Source organism: Caretta caretta, chromosome 10 (genome assembly GCF_965140235.1).
Source record: "Caretta caretta isolate rCarCar2 chromosome 10, rCarCar1.hap1, whole genome shotgun sequence".
In the NCBI taxonomy this organism is placed as follows: Eukaryota; Metazoa; Chordata; order Testudines; family Cheloniidae; genus Caretta; species Caretta caretta.
In genome coordinates this window covers 80,803,285-80,819,465 of record NC_134215.1, presented here as the reverse complement: position 1 = coordinate 80,819,465, position 16,181 = coordinate 80,803,285, and the positions used below count along the sequence as shown (strand labels likewise).

General features: G+C 38.4%; 1 protein-coding gene across 10 annotated transcripts in view; it reads right to left on the bottom strand.

The window, feature by feature from the left end:
- The window catches only part of IQCH (IQ motif containing H), a 104,807-nt gene that overhangs the window by 78,094 nt on the left and 10,532 nt on the right, over window positions 1–16,181 (bottom strand). For 9 of the 10 annotated variants that reach the window (XR_012670316.1, XR_012670311.1, XR_012670312.1 and 6 more), the window contains exons 5-7: window positions 15,506–15,625; window positions 1,539–1,650; window positions 322–450 (exon numbers count right to left, since the gene is read on the bottom strand). Coding sequence is in view for 3 of the 10 variants with exons in the window: in XM_075133245.1 (XP_074989346.1) it covers window positions 322–450; window positions 1,539–1,650; window positions 15,506–15,625 (361 nt within the window). In the remaining 7 variants the exon portion in view is untranslated. Of the gene's footprint in view, window positions 1–321; window positions 451–1,538; window positions 1,651–15,240; window positions 15,345–15,505; window positions 15,626–16,181 lie in introns of those variants that run through there. The other variant, XR_012670317.1, reaches the window with a different exon arrangement.

Below are 16,181 nucleotides of genomic sequence, written 5' to 3'. Positions count from 1 at the left end.
TGGCTTTGGGGGAGCCTGGAGTAGGGCACAACAGTTGTGCCCCATGATTCCCCAACCGGCAAGCTCTTTTCCAATACATCCACACATCAGATAAGCAGCCTGGATTTGGCCCCTAATCAAAATCTATGGGAGCTGGGGGGCCTGGATGTTTCTGAAAATCCTGGTAAATGCCTATCTGCACTGTTAGATGCCTAAATACCTTTAAAACCTGGCCCTGAGTTCACTGCTTCAGCACCTCTCTTAAGAGAAAACAAGAGCCTGGGGAATAGAAGGGAAAGTTCAGAATTTAGCTGATTAGCATTATCAATCCTTTATCCTTACCTACAGGTGGCTTCTTGCGCTGTTTGCAAAATTCATGGAGAGGAGCTGCTTTGGGTACAACAGGAGGTGACTCAAGTGTAATCTTTGCTGCTGGTGGGATTAGCCTTCGCTCAATTAGATTCAGAATACCTAGAAAATGAAAAACCCTGCTGAACAATGTATATTTAATTTCTTGTTTTATAAAGTTACATGGATCATCTCAGGTTACCTAAAGAAAAATGTTTCACTCTCTTTAAAGGCCTTGTAGCTATTCTTTCCCCAATCATGAAAGACAAGATATTGTCAATTAGTAATTGTAAAGAAAGAAATTAGATGGAGATTAAGACAAGCCTTTTTGTTTGCTTTAATGAATTCTTCCTCAAGCCAATTGGAACTAGAGGAGCAGGTGATCTTTATATGACAAATTCAAGGAAGGCAAACTTTGCCTATAAATAGTGACATACAAATGAAATTTATACTGTACTGGGGCAGTATTATAAACAGGAATTATATGTTTGTGAAATGGCAGGTTTGAGGTACATGTAGTAGAACTACTGAAAAGAAAGACTTGTAAATTACACTGTAATTGCGGCTATGGAATTATTACAAATGATTTGATCCATTTTCTAAATAATCCAAATGCAGCTCCAGTTACAGTCCTGGGGCAACTTCAGGCCCTTTTATTCTGAAGAAACAGGCATTCATAGTGGCCACTTATTTTGATCTTGGGGCAACCACACAGAAAGTCTTCACAGATTTTTCTTTCCAGCAGCAACAAAACTCTGTTTAAGAAGTGGATCGCTGGCTTACAGAAAGCATGTGCTTAATAAACCAACGATGTCCCTTAAATGAACTCTGTTGGTTCTGGGAGTCTAGCATAGGGTACAACAGTTGTGCCTCAAGGTTCTCCAACTGGCAAGCTCTTTTCCCATAAATCCATTCACGGGATAAGCAGCCAGGATTTGGCCCTTACCCTTTACTGATGATGATAATGCTTTTCAGTTCTCTTATCAAAGAATCTCAATGCACATTACAAACATTAAATAATGAAGTCTCACAATATTCCTGTGCAGCAGATATTATTATGCCAGTCTGTAAAATGGAGAAGAGTAGAGACGCTAAGTGGCTTGCACAAGGCAGACAAGGTCTTGACTCTCAGCAGACAACATTGCCTTCTTAGAGCTCAGTATTTCATCTTGTTGGCTTAAAAATGACAGGTGTAGGCATCTATGACTGACCTTTCCTTGCATCCCTTTCTAATATAGGTAAGGGAGCATCCATCTGATGAGAGGCAGGCAAAGCCGAGAGGTTACCAACTGTAGGGCCTTTCACTATCTTCTGAGTGGATACCTAAAAACCGACAGAATGATCCTTTAGTAAACCATATTCCTGGTTTTGCAAAGAACTCAGATTTCTACTTGCATAAAGCTAAATAATAAATACAATTTCTGCTATGAACAGTTTCATTAAGGTTTAATAATGTAACAGTACGGGCACTGATTTTACTGCTTATGAACATGCTGCACTATTGTCTACTGTCATTAGTGTATGTAATTTAAAATAAAGTTAATTAAATCCAATCAATGTCTTGCAATTTCTGCTACACAAAGTCAGTGTACTAGTTAATAAAGGAACTACAAGGACTTTGCTCAATTTTAATGACTATATCATAAACATAGTATCTCTTGACAGAGCAGGCTTTGAATACAGGAAACATGTACACATGCCATGTACTGGAAAGGAAAGGAAGCAGGAGATAGCAGTTGGAAATACGTAAATAGATCCAAAGCAAATTCACCGCACAGAATATTATTGGACTTACGGTATACGTAACTATTTGTAATCAGTGAACATTAATTACTATAGGATGATGGAGTCTGAAGGTACCTTAAAGATAAAGCCTGCATCTTCTAAGTGCCGGTGTGAAGGCACCGTGTTCACGCACACATAATCCTCACATGGCAGTGACATTATAGCTATTATGATAAGTATCCCATATATGGAGCATTGCACAGTGGAAAGAACAGATTTCATAATCTTACATGACTATATACACACACACATACTCAACATCATCACTAACCATTTTGCCTCCCTCTTCAGGTATCATACACATTTTCCATTTCGCACTGGTAAGGATACATCTTGCTATACACTACGGGCCAGATATTGCCATTCTGTGTGCACCAATCCCACCTGAAGCAAATGAGTGTTCAGAGAGGGGAGCAAATGAGCCTCTGATATTGTGCGTGCAACTGTAGGCATGCACTTACTTTGTGCTATTAAACATCACAAATATCCTGATTTGTGACCATAAAACAGATGCTTGCCTATTCCTGCACATGCAAAATTGAACATGCAAACTCAGAGGCCAAGGTTATAACTGGCACTCACATGGAGAAAGACAATACGAGTTGGTCTGATATCTGATCACAGATTTGACAATTATTATTTTCAGGACTAAATTATCACATCTTTGGTCACATGTCAAGAAAAATGTCGAAGCAAATAGCTGTAATGATGAAAGAGGGAAGGAGAGAAAGAAAGTGCTTTCTAATCTGTTTTAATTTAACATTGTTTCATACCACTGTTCTAAAAATCTGCTGTAATGTTTCAGAATAGAAGATTCAATTTCTAATTATTGGTGAGTTCTATCAATATATAGAAATATCTCCATATGAATGGCTATGCTGAAAGGGTGATATAAAGTGATTTAAAAAACCTCTTAAATACACTACATGTTCTGAGATGTTATTGCAGGTGGATTGGGAGGAATCTATCAAGGAGACAGGAAGATAGTACTGAACATAAAGCCTGAATAATAATGTATGTTGTAGAATCCACTACCTGAAACCCCATGGGTTGTGTTCCCTTCCATACATTACATATCTGAAAACTGCGGTTTATGAGCTTCTTAGGGACAACAATTTAATTAAGTTTGTGAAAAACTTCCCCTTCTTTTGTGAACTCCAGTTTATCCAAATAAATTCCATGTTGCCTGTTCCATTTGGATAAATGGGGCTCTGCTTTATAACTATAAAAACAAAGCTCCAGATCCTCAGCTAGTTTAAATCATGATAGCTCAATTGACTTCAATGGGGCCATGACAATTTACACCAATTGGGGATCTGGCCAAAAGACAGTAAAACCACATCAGCAGAAAATGGCACTGCCTGATTGATTCTAGGGCCAGTAAGGCACAGGTAAATCTAGGGAGTCAAGAAAGTCAGTTTACTATTCTCAACCATCTTGGAGAAGTAAAAGGCAAGCCTGACAGTTCTGAGGCATACAGCACAGTTTATCCAGATTTCCAGAAAGCCTTTGATAAAGTACCCCTGCCAGGTTGCTTCTGAAATCAGAAGTATCTGGGATCCAAGTTAAAATGCAACAATAGATAAAGCTGAGAAAAGTGAAAGCAGAGTTTTGTCAGCAAAAACAGGCCGCTCTGAGACTTTACCCATTTGTGACAAATGGCTTAGATGAAGGTTCCAGATATAAACCTGTTAAATTTACCAATGACACAACATAGGAAGGAGAAGAAAATGCTAATCTCAGAGCTGCTCTGCTCAGCAGGCAAAGGACAAATGAAATGAGAAACTTGGTCAATCAGTCTAGTGGATGCACAATATGCTGCTATGAAAGAGAAAAGTCTCCCTCCCTCCCTTTCCAGTAGGCAAGGGCTCAGTGCCTACTAGAACTCCCTCTGGAGCTGATTTTAGAAGCAGTAAGGACGGATTCATCCAGCCTTCCTCATGTGTAGAGAGCAGGGTTGTATGATATGGAGCTTTTGTGAAGGACAGAAGTAAAGGGGGCCAAATCCAAAACAAGAACATTTAGGGACACATTTTCAGCCCAGTGAATGTTCAACTAACCAAGCTGCACATAGAAATGGCTATTTGAAGGCAAAGAACATTTGTTTCTCACCCAATTCATTTCACACACAAAACTGGAGGACAGTGCTGAAAATCTGTTCTTCAGAGTCAATTATTCTACTGTTTGCAAGGTCATAATCCTGTCCTCCTTAAAACTAACTACTACCGTGAAGCCTCCGGTAAACTGCTCACTGATAATGGTTAGACAAGTGACCAGAAAAGACTTCCAATGTTTTATCAGAGGCAAGGCAGATAGCCCACTTATTATTCAGGTTGCTCAACATTTTCTATTACATAACATTTTTTTCAGTTGCTTATAACTTTGCCAGACTTTCACCAGTTGGGCTGAAATTTTCCATGCATAGTGAGTGCCTGCTTCAGGTTGAACTTTTCTGGAAAATTTCTGCCAAAATGATTCAGCCATTTCTTAGGACAAGGCTATGGGAAAATACACGGTTTTGCCCATGCTGAAAAATTCTGGTGTCCTTTTCTTTGAAAAGCTCTAGTGCTCCTATATTTCTGAGAAGGGACTTGACATTTATCAGGAAGCTGATCTTTGTTTCAGTGCCCTTTTGCTATCCCTGTGAAAATCTACCAAAATTTGGCCAAGTTATAAGCCTTGAAAAATCACAGTTTACATATGCTCAAAAGAGATTTCTTAGATTTCAGCAGCTACATTCTCCAAAGATTCCATCCACACTGGGCATGCTGCAGTCAGGGGCTAAGCAGGAGTTTCCCTGCAATAGCAGCTCTGGGCTGCTATGGGCTGTGTCAGATCTGGATGGAAGCAGGGAGCCTGTCTCTCTCCAGTGTTGCCAATGACTTTCCTGCTGGGCCCAGGCAGCATGGAGGAGGAAGCTATCCGATTTGAACGCAGAAGGGACAAGAGCCAGACTTGCAAAGGGAGTTAGGGAAGTAGATTAGGACAAGGAGCTGGGTGGTCAGGGGGGTGAAGACAGGACTGAAGGGTGTCAAGCAGAGAGGGACAGTGGGACTAGGAGTTCAAGTGCAGAGGTAGATCAGCTGGCTGGGCAAGGAGACTGGGAATGGGAGATGGGGGGAGACTGGGACATTCAACCAGGGAGGTAAATGCATGGGTTGGAGCCATGTGGGGTGGAGGGAGACTGATATTGTTTGAGGAGATGAGGCTGAAGGAAGATTGGGGCTGGCTGAGCAAGGAGACTGGGGACAAAGAGCTGGGAGACTAGAGAGGAACTGGGAATGGATGCACAAGGAGCCTGGAAGCGGGGGAGACCGGGCCAGGGATTCCAGAGGGGTGAGATTAGCATTTGCTGGACAAAGAGTTTGGGACTGAGATGAGAAGCCTGAAGAGTAGAAACTGGGACTGGCTAGGTGAGGAGAATGGGACTGGGACTAGGAGGAAGATGTGGGGAAGGGATAAGAGTGGGACAGGTTGGAGGGTCAGGGTAAGAAGGGGGTCAAGTTTGGGGGAAAACAGGCAGAAGAGCCTGTGCCCACTAGAGAACACGGCCCTCCAGAGCTGGAATGAAACCTCAGAGTCCTGAGTCTCACCATTCCTCTGATGTCAGCAAAGGCCTGTGAAATCCACTGGCTAAGTGTCCCAACACCCCACCCCACCCAACCCATCACGGTGCTGGTCCACACAGAGTATGATAATGTACTACTGCCATCAAGACTCCATTACCTCAAGTGGCAGAGATCTGTGTGGTGGAATTAAACGTTCCGAACCTGCTGCTGAACCATGTGGGTGTCAATATGATGCCACATGATAGAGTTTCTGATTTTTCAGTTTGTTTTTTTAAAAGCTTAGGAAATTACACACACATACAAAATTGCATTAAAAGAACAGTATTCAGATAGTACAGTCAAGCCCTCAAAAGTTACGAAATGCCAGAATTAAGGTTGCCTGGACAACCTGTAAAGTGGGGATAATGATACTTATGTTCTTTGTAAAGCACTTTTGGCTCTACTGCCGAATAGTGTTATAAGAGCTAAGTGTTAATAATAATTATTATTATGTGTATGGCACTTCGTACAATGAGGCCCTGGCCTTGATTTGGGCACTACTGTAACACAAAATAACAACAAAATTAATCAATGTTATAAAAAAGGATAGGCCGTTTTTGAAGATCTGTTCATATTTCTAACTGGGAAATGGAGAGAGATTGAAATATCCAATTTATAAATTTCTCCACCCTAATTCATACAATAGCATTGCCGATGGCAGACACCAAGAAGGCTGAATTGCACGCATGCTTCATTACAGTAAAGATTTTTTAGAGCAGTAACAGATGCACATTTTTGGTTGCGGCTATTATGAAACATTACACTCTAAAGGAACGAGAGGCATGAATCTTTACGTCATTATATTCCAAGAGTAGAACAATGAGAAATGTGGCAAAGATTAACTTTACACCAGCCAGGATTATAAATGGGTTAATACTGAGCAAAAAAGGGACACACCTATGCTTCCCACTCCCTATATTTAAATCTTGCCAGCAGTGAGTGGTTTTGTTTCCCTGCACGTGGGGACACAATAAAGTATATACTAAAAGAATGGGATTTAATTAAAAAGCAGCTCTCTTTTCAGACCATTGCAATTTTGTGCTGTATCTGTAAAGCAGCATTGATTTTACTGCTGGCCAGATTTACCCTCAGTTTAAATCCTAGTAGATTTTTCATGATAGGCAGCAGTGTGCACCATGTGTGTGTCAATAAATGTATGGAATAAGCTACAAAGGAAAGCAATTGAAGCAGAGAGTATGAGTTCAAGAGAAGCCTAGATTTGTTTCTGGAGGAGGAGGAAATTGAGGAGTAAGGCAAGGAAGCAGGTAGGTGGAATTAAATTTCTGTAAAGTAAAAGGCAGGTGTCAACTAACAGGGCAGATGTAACTCTGTATTTTGAACAGTAGGGTGATTTATGCTCCCATTTACATTGTGCAACGCCACTGCAATGAAGTTGTTATATCCGGACAACCTGAGCTGAGCTGAACTGACCCAGAATTCTTAATCAGGAAAATTCTATCCAGCCCCGCACCTCCTCTTTTTTACTAACCCTCTTGCTTTTCCATCACAGCCTCTCTTCACCACAAAGACAGTTCTGCTTATAGAACTGGGTTATGCTCTTTGCTTCAAATGCTCTCCCCTGTAATTAATTCCATGTGACTTCAATCGGGCTGCCCAGAAGCAAGTGAAGGCAGAACGTGCAAGTGTATTTTAAGGCATTAGTTATTTTCCTTTAACTGACTTTTGGCCTGTTTAAAAAATAAACATACAATTAATTAATAGAAAGATAATCCATACCGAAGAAAGTGTCCATGTGCAATTTACTATTGCCATCATTCATTGTTTATATTATTATTCAGTGCTGTATGATTTCATGCTTCAAACAAGCTTTTAGTGGAGTTTCTCCAGAGTTAAAAAGTGACTGTACTAATTCACTGTGTCATCTAGTCACCCACAATCAGTATTATTTATTATTTGTATGGCAGTAGCATCCAAAATGTGCTAGACATACACATAAAAGGAGGCCCCCCAAAGAGCTTGGCTTGTTTATTAAACTGGTCTAGGGAAGAGAGGCATTCTATAGAACAATTAGCCCCTCAACATACACAAGCTTAACAGGATAAAGAAGGAACATATACAGAGATGGTCAGAATTGTGCGTTTTAATTACATTTGGAGGGCTAAATAATGTCTCCCATGATGTAGGTGCATGAGAGGGAAAGAAGGTACAGCGACTTCCAGTGCTGGGGAATGCAAATAGAAGTAGATGGCTGGCTGATGCTTCTAGAGAGGATATTCTTGGGCAAGGGCACCATGTGTCCTGCAAACCTCTATGGTTGGACTCGGGGAAGGGAGGTCTGTAAAAGCATTGGTTACACCTGTTCTACAGGCGAGTAAGTGACACTCCTTCCCATGCTCCCCCAAGTCCCGTGGAGTGCTTTCAATGGTATAATGTGCCTTATTCTTCACTACCTTGCACGTTGTAAATGACTACTCAAAACTCTTTGTGCATGTTTTACACCCTGGTTGCACAGGTCTAAATGACCAGGCAGCAAAGAATCTGGCCTAATAACTTTTGGTAGTTCACCTCCTCTGTCCACAACACAACTCAGGCTTAGAAGAGCTATAATTGAGCCCTAAATTGTTTAAAAGAGTTGATTAGAATTTAAGAGATGTTCCTCCAGGAGTAATATCTTCTAGTAAAGCATGTCACAAACATTATGATTCAGCAAGTATATTTTTATGGAGTCAGCAGACAGTGTGCTTGCTTGTGATGAGTGCTTTTAAAGTACTTTCAAAGGCTAGCAGCGAGCACTTCATTTGTAGTGCAGACTAAGATTTGCTCTGTATAATGTGCCTGGAGTGTGTCGCAAAAGTACTTTTTCATCTCAAGCACTTCTGAGTATAATTAACCATGAGAAAAACACGAGAAAAACAATTCTATTTGCCTTTTAAAAGTGTGTTTCTCTTGTGGATACAGCTGTCTCACTCTATATGGTATTTATTCTTTGCTTCATTTTAAATGGAATACTTGTTTTAATGCAGCAAGAATTTTCCCATCACTATTTCCTTTGTTAAAAACACAGCCATATTTAGTGAGAGAGAGAGAGACAGACAGACACGTCTCTGTAGTGACGTGATAGTTAAGGCTGCATTGAAATCTGCACTTGAAGCACACCTAAAATCTGTCTGTTTCACAGTGTAATGATTAAGAGTCAAATTATCTACTGGTGTAAATCTACTGACTTTTACGGAGGAATGCAAGTAGAGACTTTGATTGTGAATTTTGCCTCCACACTTGTCACAATGGGCCTGACTCTCCACTCTGTTGCACCAGTTTTACACTAGTGGAGTGAAGAATCAGGTCCAGCAATTCTTCAAAGGACAATTTAATTTTCCATGTAATTAAAAAAAAAAAAAAAAGTTATTAACCCCACCCCATACTGTAACTTCCTCATTACAAATTAACAGCAATCACTAACACTGCAGGTCACCCATTCACACACATTTGCCTAAACCTTACAGAAAAACATATTTTGCAGCCACCATTTGCAATCTGACACCAGACCTCATATACATATGTACACCTATTCTAAGGCACATAGGATGTAATTTATGAAACCATAGAAATTCTATATTAATAATCAAAACACATGAATATACATGGTTGGTGATCAAAGGGACCTGCTGGCTGTTCAGGAGGAGGGTGGAGGATATGTGGGCTGTGAATGATGGAATGAAGTTAATTCAAACTGTGAAAAACTCATGATAGGGTGCTGAGTGAAGTAACTACCTATTTCCCCAGATTTTTTTTGTATGGTTTGCACTGTTAGGATGTACAGTCTTAATAACTTAGCCTCTAAGCTCACAAGTTTTTCTGTGTGAATATGTATGTGCTAAGCAATGGAGCTAGAGGCGTAGCATTGGAGAATAGAAGGTGAAGCTGCAGTGTTCCATCAGCCTCCATGATTTAAAAAAAAAAAAAGCCATTATGACAAACAAGCCAAATAATCTTAATATTTTTTAAAATTGTTTTCAAATGACCTCATTCTTCTCCTCTATTCACCATGAAGTGGCATGTGGAATCCAAACTCGCACTGAATTCAGTAGAGCCATTGTAATGTGATAAGTGCTCAAAAAAGTATGATTGTCTTTGTAAAAACGTCAGAAATAAATGATTTTTTAAGGGGTTTGTCTGCTGAAATTCTGAGTTTTCAGGGTTTGAAAATTATCTCAAACATTCAAGTTTGCCCTTCTTATTCTAACGTACACACTCTAGTATAGACTGTGGGTGATGATAAACAGGAGCTTTTATGTATACAGGGTGATATAAACTCTGTTTTACATGGACAGCCCAACACAACCTTAAATATGGAACTGCCAGGGCTTCTTCATAATAATATAGCAGATCTATTCTGAATTTCCTTTGCGTCCTCTAAAGAGATAGCTCTGAACTCCCTTTACTTGAAAAATCAGCACTGTTCCTTTAAACTATTATCAAAGAAACGATAGCTGATGGCTTACTACTAGCTTTCCCAAAATCTACCTCTGTCAAAATTCTGCCATAGCAGGTGTGAAAGAGAATAGATGCAGAACTTCAGTGAATACCACATCTGTTTTTTGAAAAAGAGAACAGAAGCAGCACAGAAGGAAGTAAGAGAGATAATTGCTGGCTTGAACTACAATACATTTTACTTGTGGGCAAAGGGCCAGCTTACACCAAGCAGAATATGCAGGCCCATCTTATTGGAATTCAGGGGTGGGCCTCCATTCATGTCCGGAGACAGCTGTAAACCAGCAGCCCATAGCATCGCAATCAGGCACTGAGTTTTCTCAAGGAATGCTGATATGTACAGAAGCAGCTTCGGTGGCTCCGACTGCACCCTGCCTAGCAAAATGACAGTCAATCTCTGATTCCAGATGACAAGAACTGGATAAAAACTTAAAACAAATGGTGACCTTTCAAAAGATTAATTTGTTTACCAACAAAATGTTCTCTGTTTGTCATCTGAGATGGGGGTGACCTTCACATTCCCATTTCTAGGTTGAAAGGATGCTGACTGTAGTCATCTGTTAAGTTAACTCCATCTCACCAATTATTCTCTTTTTTATTTTTAGAGGCAACAATTCATGTGCTTCTTAGTATGGTTTACAAATCCAACAAGCTCATTTGGAATTACTGTCATGTAAAATCAATTTGTTTAAATCTAATTCTGCTACCAATGCCAAATTATGTTTTGACTGTAATTGTTGTCATATGCATGGGCTTAAAATACAACTGGGTTTTGAGGTCTTTTGTTCCTTTCTTTCTTCTGCTTGTCCTTCTAATAATTTGAAATTAACAGAATTGCCACACTTAGCATTACTTTATAATTATGGAAATATATATGCTTTTAGTGAGAGAGTATCAGATTAGCATCAACACACAAACACACACACACACACACACACGGAAAAGAGTGAATAATGAAACGGTGATGGATACTGCTGCAATTGGAGGAAGTTAGTGTAAAACAATGAATATGATGTGACTTATAAAAAAGAGAAATCAAAGTATTAAATTATACCTCATGAATAAATTAAAAAGGTTCTAAGTTTACATTACATTATATATTTATTTAGATGGAAACTGGGACCAAAGCGCCAGTATAATTCTATAGCAGCACAGCGATCCTAGGAAAACCCAAAGTATAGTTGTTAATCTCTTTTAGGTCACAGCAGTTAGTCAGAGTTATTTTTGCAGCAATTCAGATCACCATTTTGTTTTGCTAGATTCTCCATGGGAAGTGTCTATTTTTAATGGTTATCGCCTCATCATTTTTCGTTGGTTGCCCAGAATGTACTCAGCAAATAATGTGATGCCCAAAATACCTCTTTTGTTTTAAATGGGACTCTATTCTTTACTTGGTTTTAGATATGTATGGAATGTTATGATAGAGGAAAAGTGCTAACGCTGATCAGACAAATAGAAGTTGAGGAAACATAATGACAAAACTATGGCGAGGCAGTAGCTGCTCCACAGGTAAAGCTTGCACTCGGCTTTCATCATAAAAATCCAAGATCAGCTACTGACTTGGAAAGTTGCCACATTCACTCTTCTTTCAAAGAACAATGGTTCCAGGGTTTGAAGAAAATCTGTCAAACTGTTTTTAAGTTACAGGTCACGACAAAAAATTATATCCTGATTTGAAATTGATTTGTCGAATAACTTTTATCTCCTTTTACCTCAAAACCAGTTTGTTAATAGCACTTCAAACGTTCCAGATGGTTAACTTTCCTTGCATACTCAGATGCTGGCTATCTTTGAAGAATATAGGTTACAATTAAGCAAAATTTTTTGCTGTGGATACTTTTGGTCCAAATTCAGCTCCCAATTATTTTAATAGGAGTTCTTTTGCCATCAACCTCAGTGGGAGCAAGTTCAGGAACTATGTGTGTACAGGCATGTTGCCCTCTATTGACTGGTTACATCTTAGAGAGAATAAGGGTTTTTCTAATCGAGGTCTTTCTGTAGCTGAAATGGTAGAGAGACCTTTATTTTTAAAATGAGAGGATCATGGTTTCAGTCCCAGCTCCATAATTATATATCTTAATTTAATTATGGAGCAGCAGTCGTAACTTGTTTCACTATAGTTGACACTTACGGATAACATTGCAACCACAATCCCACTCTAGGGGTATGGGTATTCTCTGATAAGAAATCCATGGCACAAAATCTCAGAGCCTGGGTCAGCTGACTTGGGCTCGCGGGGCTTGAACCAGCCCGATCCCAAACACCTATGCTGCAATGTTATAGCTTTGCAAGCCCAAGTCAGCTGAACCTGGGCCAGCCATAGCCATGCCACAGGTCTTTTATTGCAGTGCAGACATACCCTCTGAGGCCTATTTTGAAAAAAATCCATGAAAATCCTCATGCTTTCAAATTGTTGGCATTCGGTTTCAACAGCAACTGAAACATCTTCTAAAAAATTTATAAAACAAAGTACGTCCTGAGATTTAAAAAAAAAAAAAAAAACTTTTAAAAGGCTACTGGTTAAGTAGTGCTATTGAAGAATTATAGAAGTTGAAGATGGAAAATATCTGTTTGGTTATTCCACCTCCCTGCCATGTTTTTATATATAAAACCGTATGCTACCTACAGTTTCTTAGCAATTGTTAGTATGTATCAAATAGCTTCCCTAATTTAGACTAAAATTTGTAATTTAAGTCAACATTAAGAAGTTTTCACTGATCAGTACATGTTTCAGTGAAAGTGGTAAAACACATGACTCTCTGCAGCAGAATAATATTCCTCTGTTTTTGAGTGGTTTTAAAATGCCATTAGCCATGATGTTTTTTTCTAATTAACTCTATATCACAGGGTTAGACAAATCACCTCTTAGTCTGGGCAATGGCGTTCAAAAATCATTTTTTATAAGTGTCAGCCCACAACTGTGCCATTCACAGATGCTGTTTATGTTGTTTAAAACCAAACACCCTAGAAGGCTGCGTATGGCACAGGGCTTGCTGCATAATGCTTCTATTACATAAATTAAATTGTAAAAGAGTGTTTCGGATTAGATCACTGGGCATGTGCTTCCCTGTGGTCCACATCACTGAATTGAAATTATGAGAGTAATTGATCTTTGGAATAAGTCTGTGCATATTAAATATAAAAACAACACTGGTGGAAAATACCTTGTTAATGCTTATTCATATATTTAAAAAGAAGGACAGTGGTGGAGGTGCAGAAATTTGTCAGTCAAACTTTAGTTTCACACAGTTGTGCCACTTCTTTTCAAAATGTCCATTTTCATCCAATAACAGGGTAGGTTTTAGCGTGGCAGTAGCGAGGTGCTTGTACCCAGCTGGTCAAAGTGGCTTTACTTTATTTTTTTTTTTCTTCCTGTCTATAGAGATGGAGTAAACAGTCTCTGGGTCTAACACAACTTCCACTGAAGAATCTTTCTATTATCCTCAATGGGAGCTGAATCAAGCCCATTGAAAATGAAATCTCAGAGCCTCTGCAGCTCAGCATACACAGAACTATCTTGGATAAACAGAACACTTCAAAAACGGAAAGAAAGTTGTTGATAATGTATGTTGCTCGAGTTACACAAATTAGATGGGAGGGATTAGTTACTTTGAAACCATGCTCTGAGAAAACAAAGACCTAGGTAGTCATCTTGAGCCCTATCCAAATTGTTTAACAGAGCTCAAAGTCTAATGTGTCTAATATGTAATACAAATTCTGTGTATAGTCAATACATCTGTTTTCACAAGCCTCTCCTCTTCAACAGAGGCAATGACATTGTAGCTGATGATACCTTTTCTCTCTCTCCCTCTTCCCCAATATATGTTTCCTCTGAAGAAAGCAAGCTTGTCAAATATAGCCCGACTGAGCATGGAATAGAGAATTTTGTTCTACAAGGATGACATAAACCTAATTGTTTTGTATTTGGTGTCCAAACATAACAACACAGTATGTAGAGTAGCTGAAAGATTATTTAGAATAATGGCCATATTACAAAAACTCAATGTCACATACGGAGAAGTAAACAATATTGAAGAGAATTCTAGTCTTCCAAAACATTCCAAAGAATCTATTTTAAATATTTCAAAGACACTATCATCCTAGTATCGAGGTGATGTCATTTATACAACTAAGTGTATCTGAGGTGGCATTTTGCATCCCACAGGTAATGTATTCTTGTCATGTATGATCACATGTATTCTTGAAGAATACATGTATTATTGACATGTATGAAGTGTGATCTTGCTATCTTTTTTCTTTCTTAGTAACAAAGTTATGAAATACAGTAGGCATTTGATTTGTTGATGTTTGAAAGGTCATCAGCTAAACAGAAGTGTTTTGAATGGGTACTCTATGTACTATAATTTTACAGCTCTGAATTATAACTACAGTAGAACCTCAGAGTTACGAATTGACCAGTCAACCACACACCTCATTTGGAATTGGAAGTACACAATCAGGCAGCAGCAGGAACCAAAACCAAAAAAAAAAAAAAAAAGGGGGGACGACGACAGGGAGAGAAGATTTGATAGCAATTTATGTGAAGAAAACTATAATATTACTCTAAGAATTTTTCTAAAACATACAAGTCTATATAATTAGTTTGTTGTATTTCTGGGTTTCTCTCTTTATTGCAAACTTTAGACTTCATCAAGATATGGATGTTTAAGATTCTTTGATTCCCTAGTTTAAATAAGAGAGCCGCTCTTTGTTAGTTCCCTGACACTTATTTCTGGAATTACAGTATTTTATTGTTAGGGTTACTTTTGAAAAAAATGTCAGTGAAGAATATAGCACCAAAATGTCAAGTGCTGTATGTGTATTTTTCATATTTTTTTTAAAACTCATTTTTTATATTATGCTCTCAGAAGCTTGAAAATAGAGTTTATTCCTTCAAAGTTCCTTAACAACAAAGGAACTGATCCAAAATCCACTAAAACCAGAGTCTTTCCATTTCCTTCAATGCACTTTGGAGCAGGCCCAAAATCCCATCAGCCCCAAACTTGCAAAGGATTGTATGCATGTTTAACTTTACTCACAGACTTTAACTGGACTACTTACTACTCACAGTGTGTAAAGATAAGCACATGCTTAAGTCTTCGCAGGATCAAGGCCTTTAAACACGGTGCCGCTGTAGTACTGTATTTGACAGCATTGTTTTTCTGTTAAAATGATCTTAGTAATACTTACGAAGTATCCAAACAAAAAAAAAAAAAAAGAGAGAGAGAGAGAGAGAAAGGCGAGATATACTTATGTAAAACGTTATAATATGAAAGCCTAAACTAAAAATAAGGTCAAAAATGATAAAAAGGGCACTGAAACAAATTACTTACAGGAACTGATTTTCTCTTATTAATAAGTGGCAAGCTGATTCCATAGTTCTGTTTTAAAAGAACTCTATTACTGGCGTCGCCTGGATCATACATGATTTTCACATTCATTGCAAGCTTGTGCTGAAACAAAGACATAAAAAATACTATGCATATTCTCAAAATATATTTACTACATAAACTAAAATGTTTAAAAACAAGAGTGATTGAATAATGAAAAACATTGCTCATGAATAAATTCATCAATAAATGGGGAGAAAATTTCAAATAATTTGATTAATGTTATTCAACAATCCACTGAACTGGACAAATAATGAAAAAATGTTTTTGTGATTAGATTACTTGATAATTAATACAGAAGAAGTCAAAATAACTATTCACAGATATCATTCCACCAAACTCTGTTGGATCTACTTATTTAACATGTCCTGAAAGTTCTAGAGTTACACCTCATACATTAGTTAAATTTCAGGAAAACTATACATTAAGTTTGATCCATTTGAGTGATGTAGGTTGCATGTAGTTTCTATCATTGAATCTACAAATGAACATCTACTCTATTTTGCCAAAAGAAAACATTCCTAATTTTAAAAAATTAAACATTCCAGTGAGGAGGATGGGACTAAAAATCCAGCCTGGGATTTACCTGTCACCATCCAAGTGAAAGATTTAGCCAATG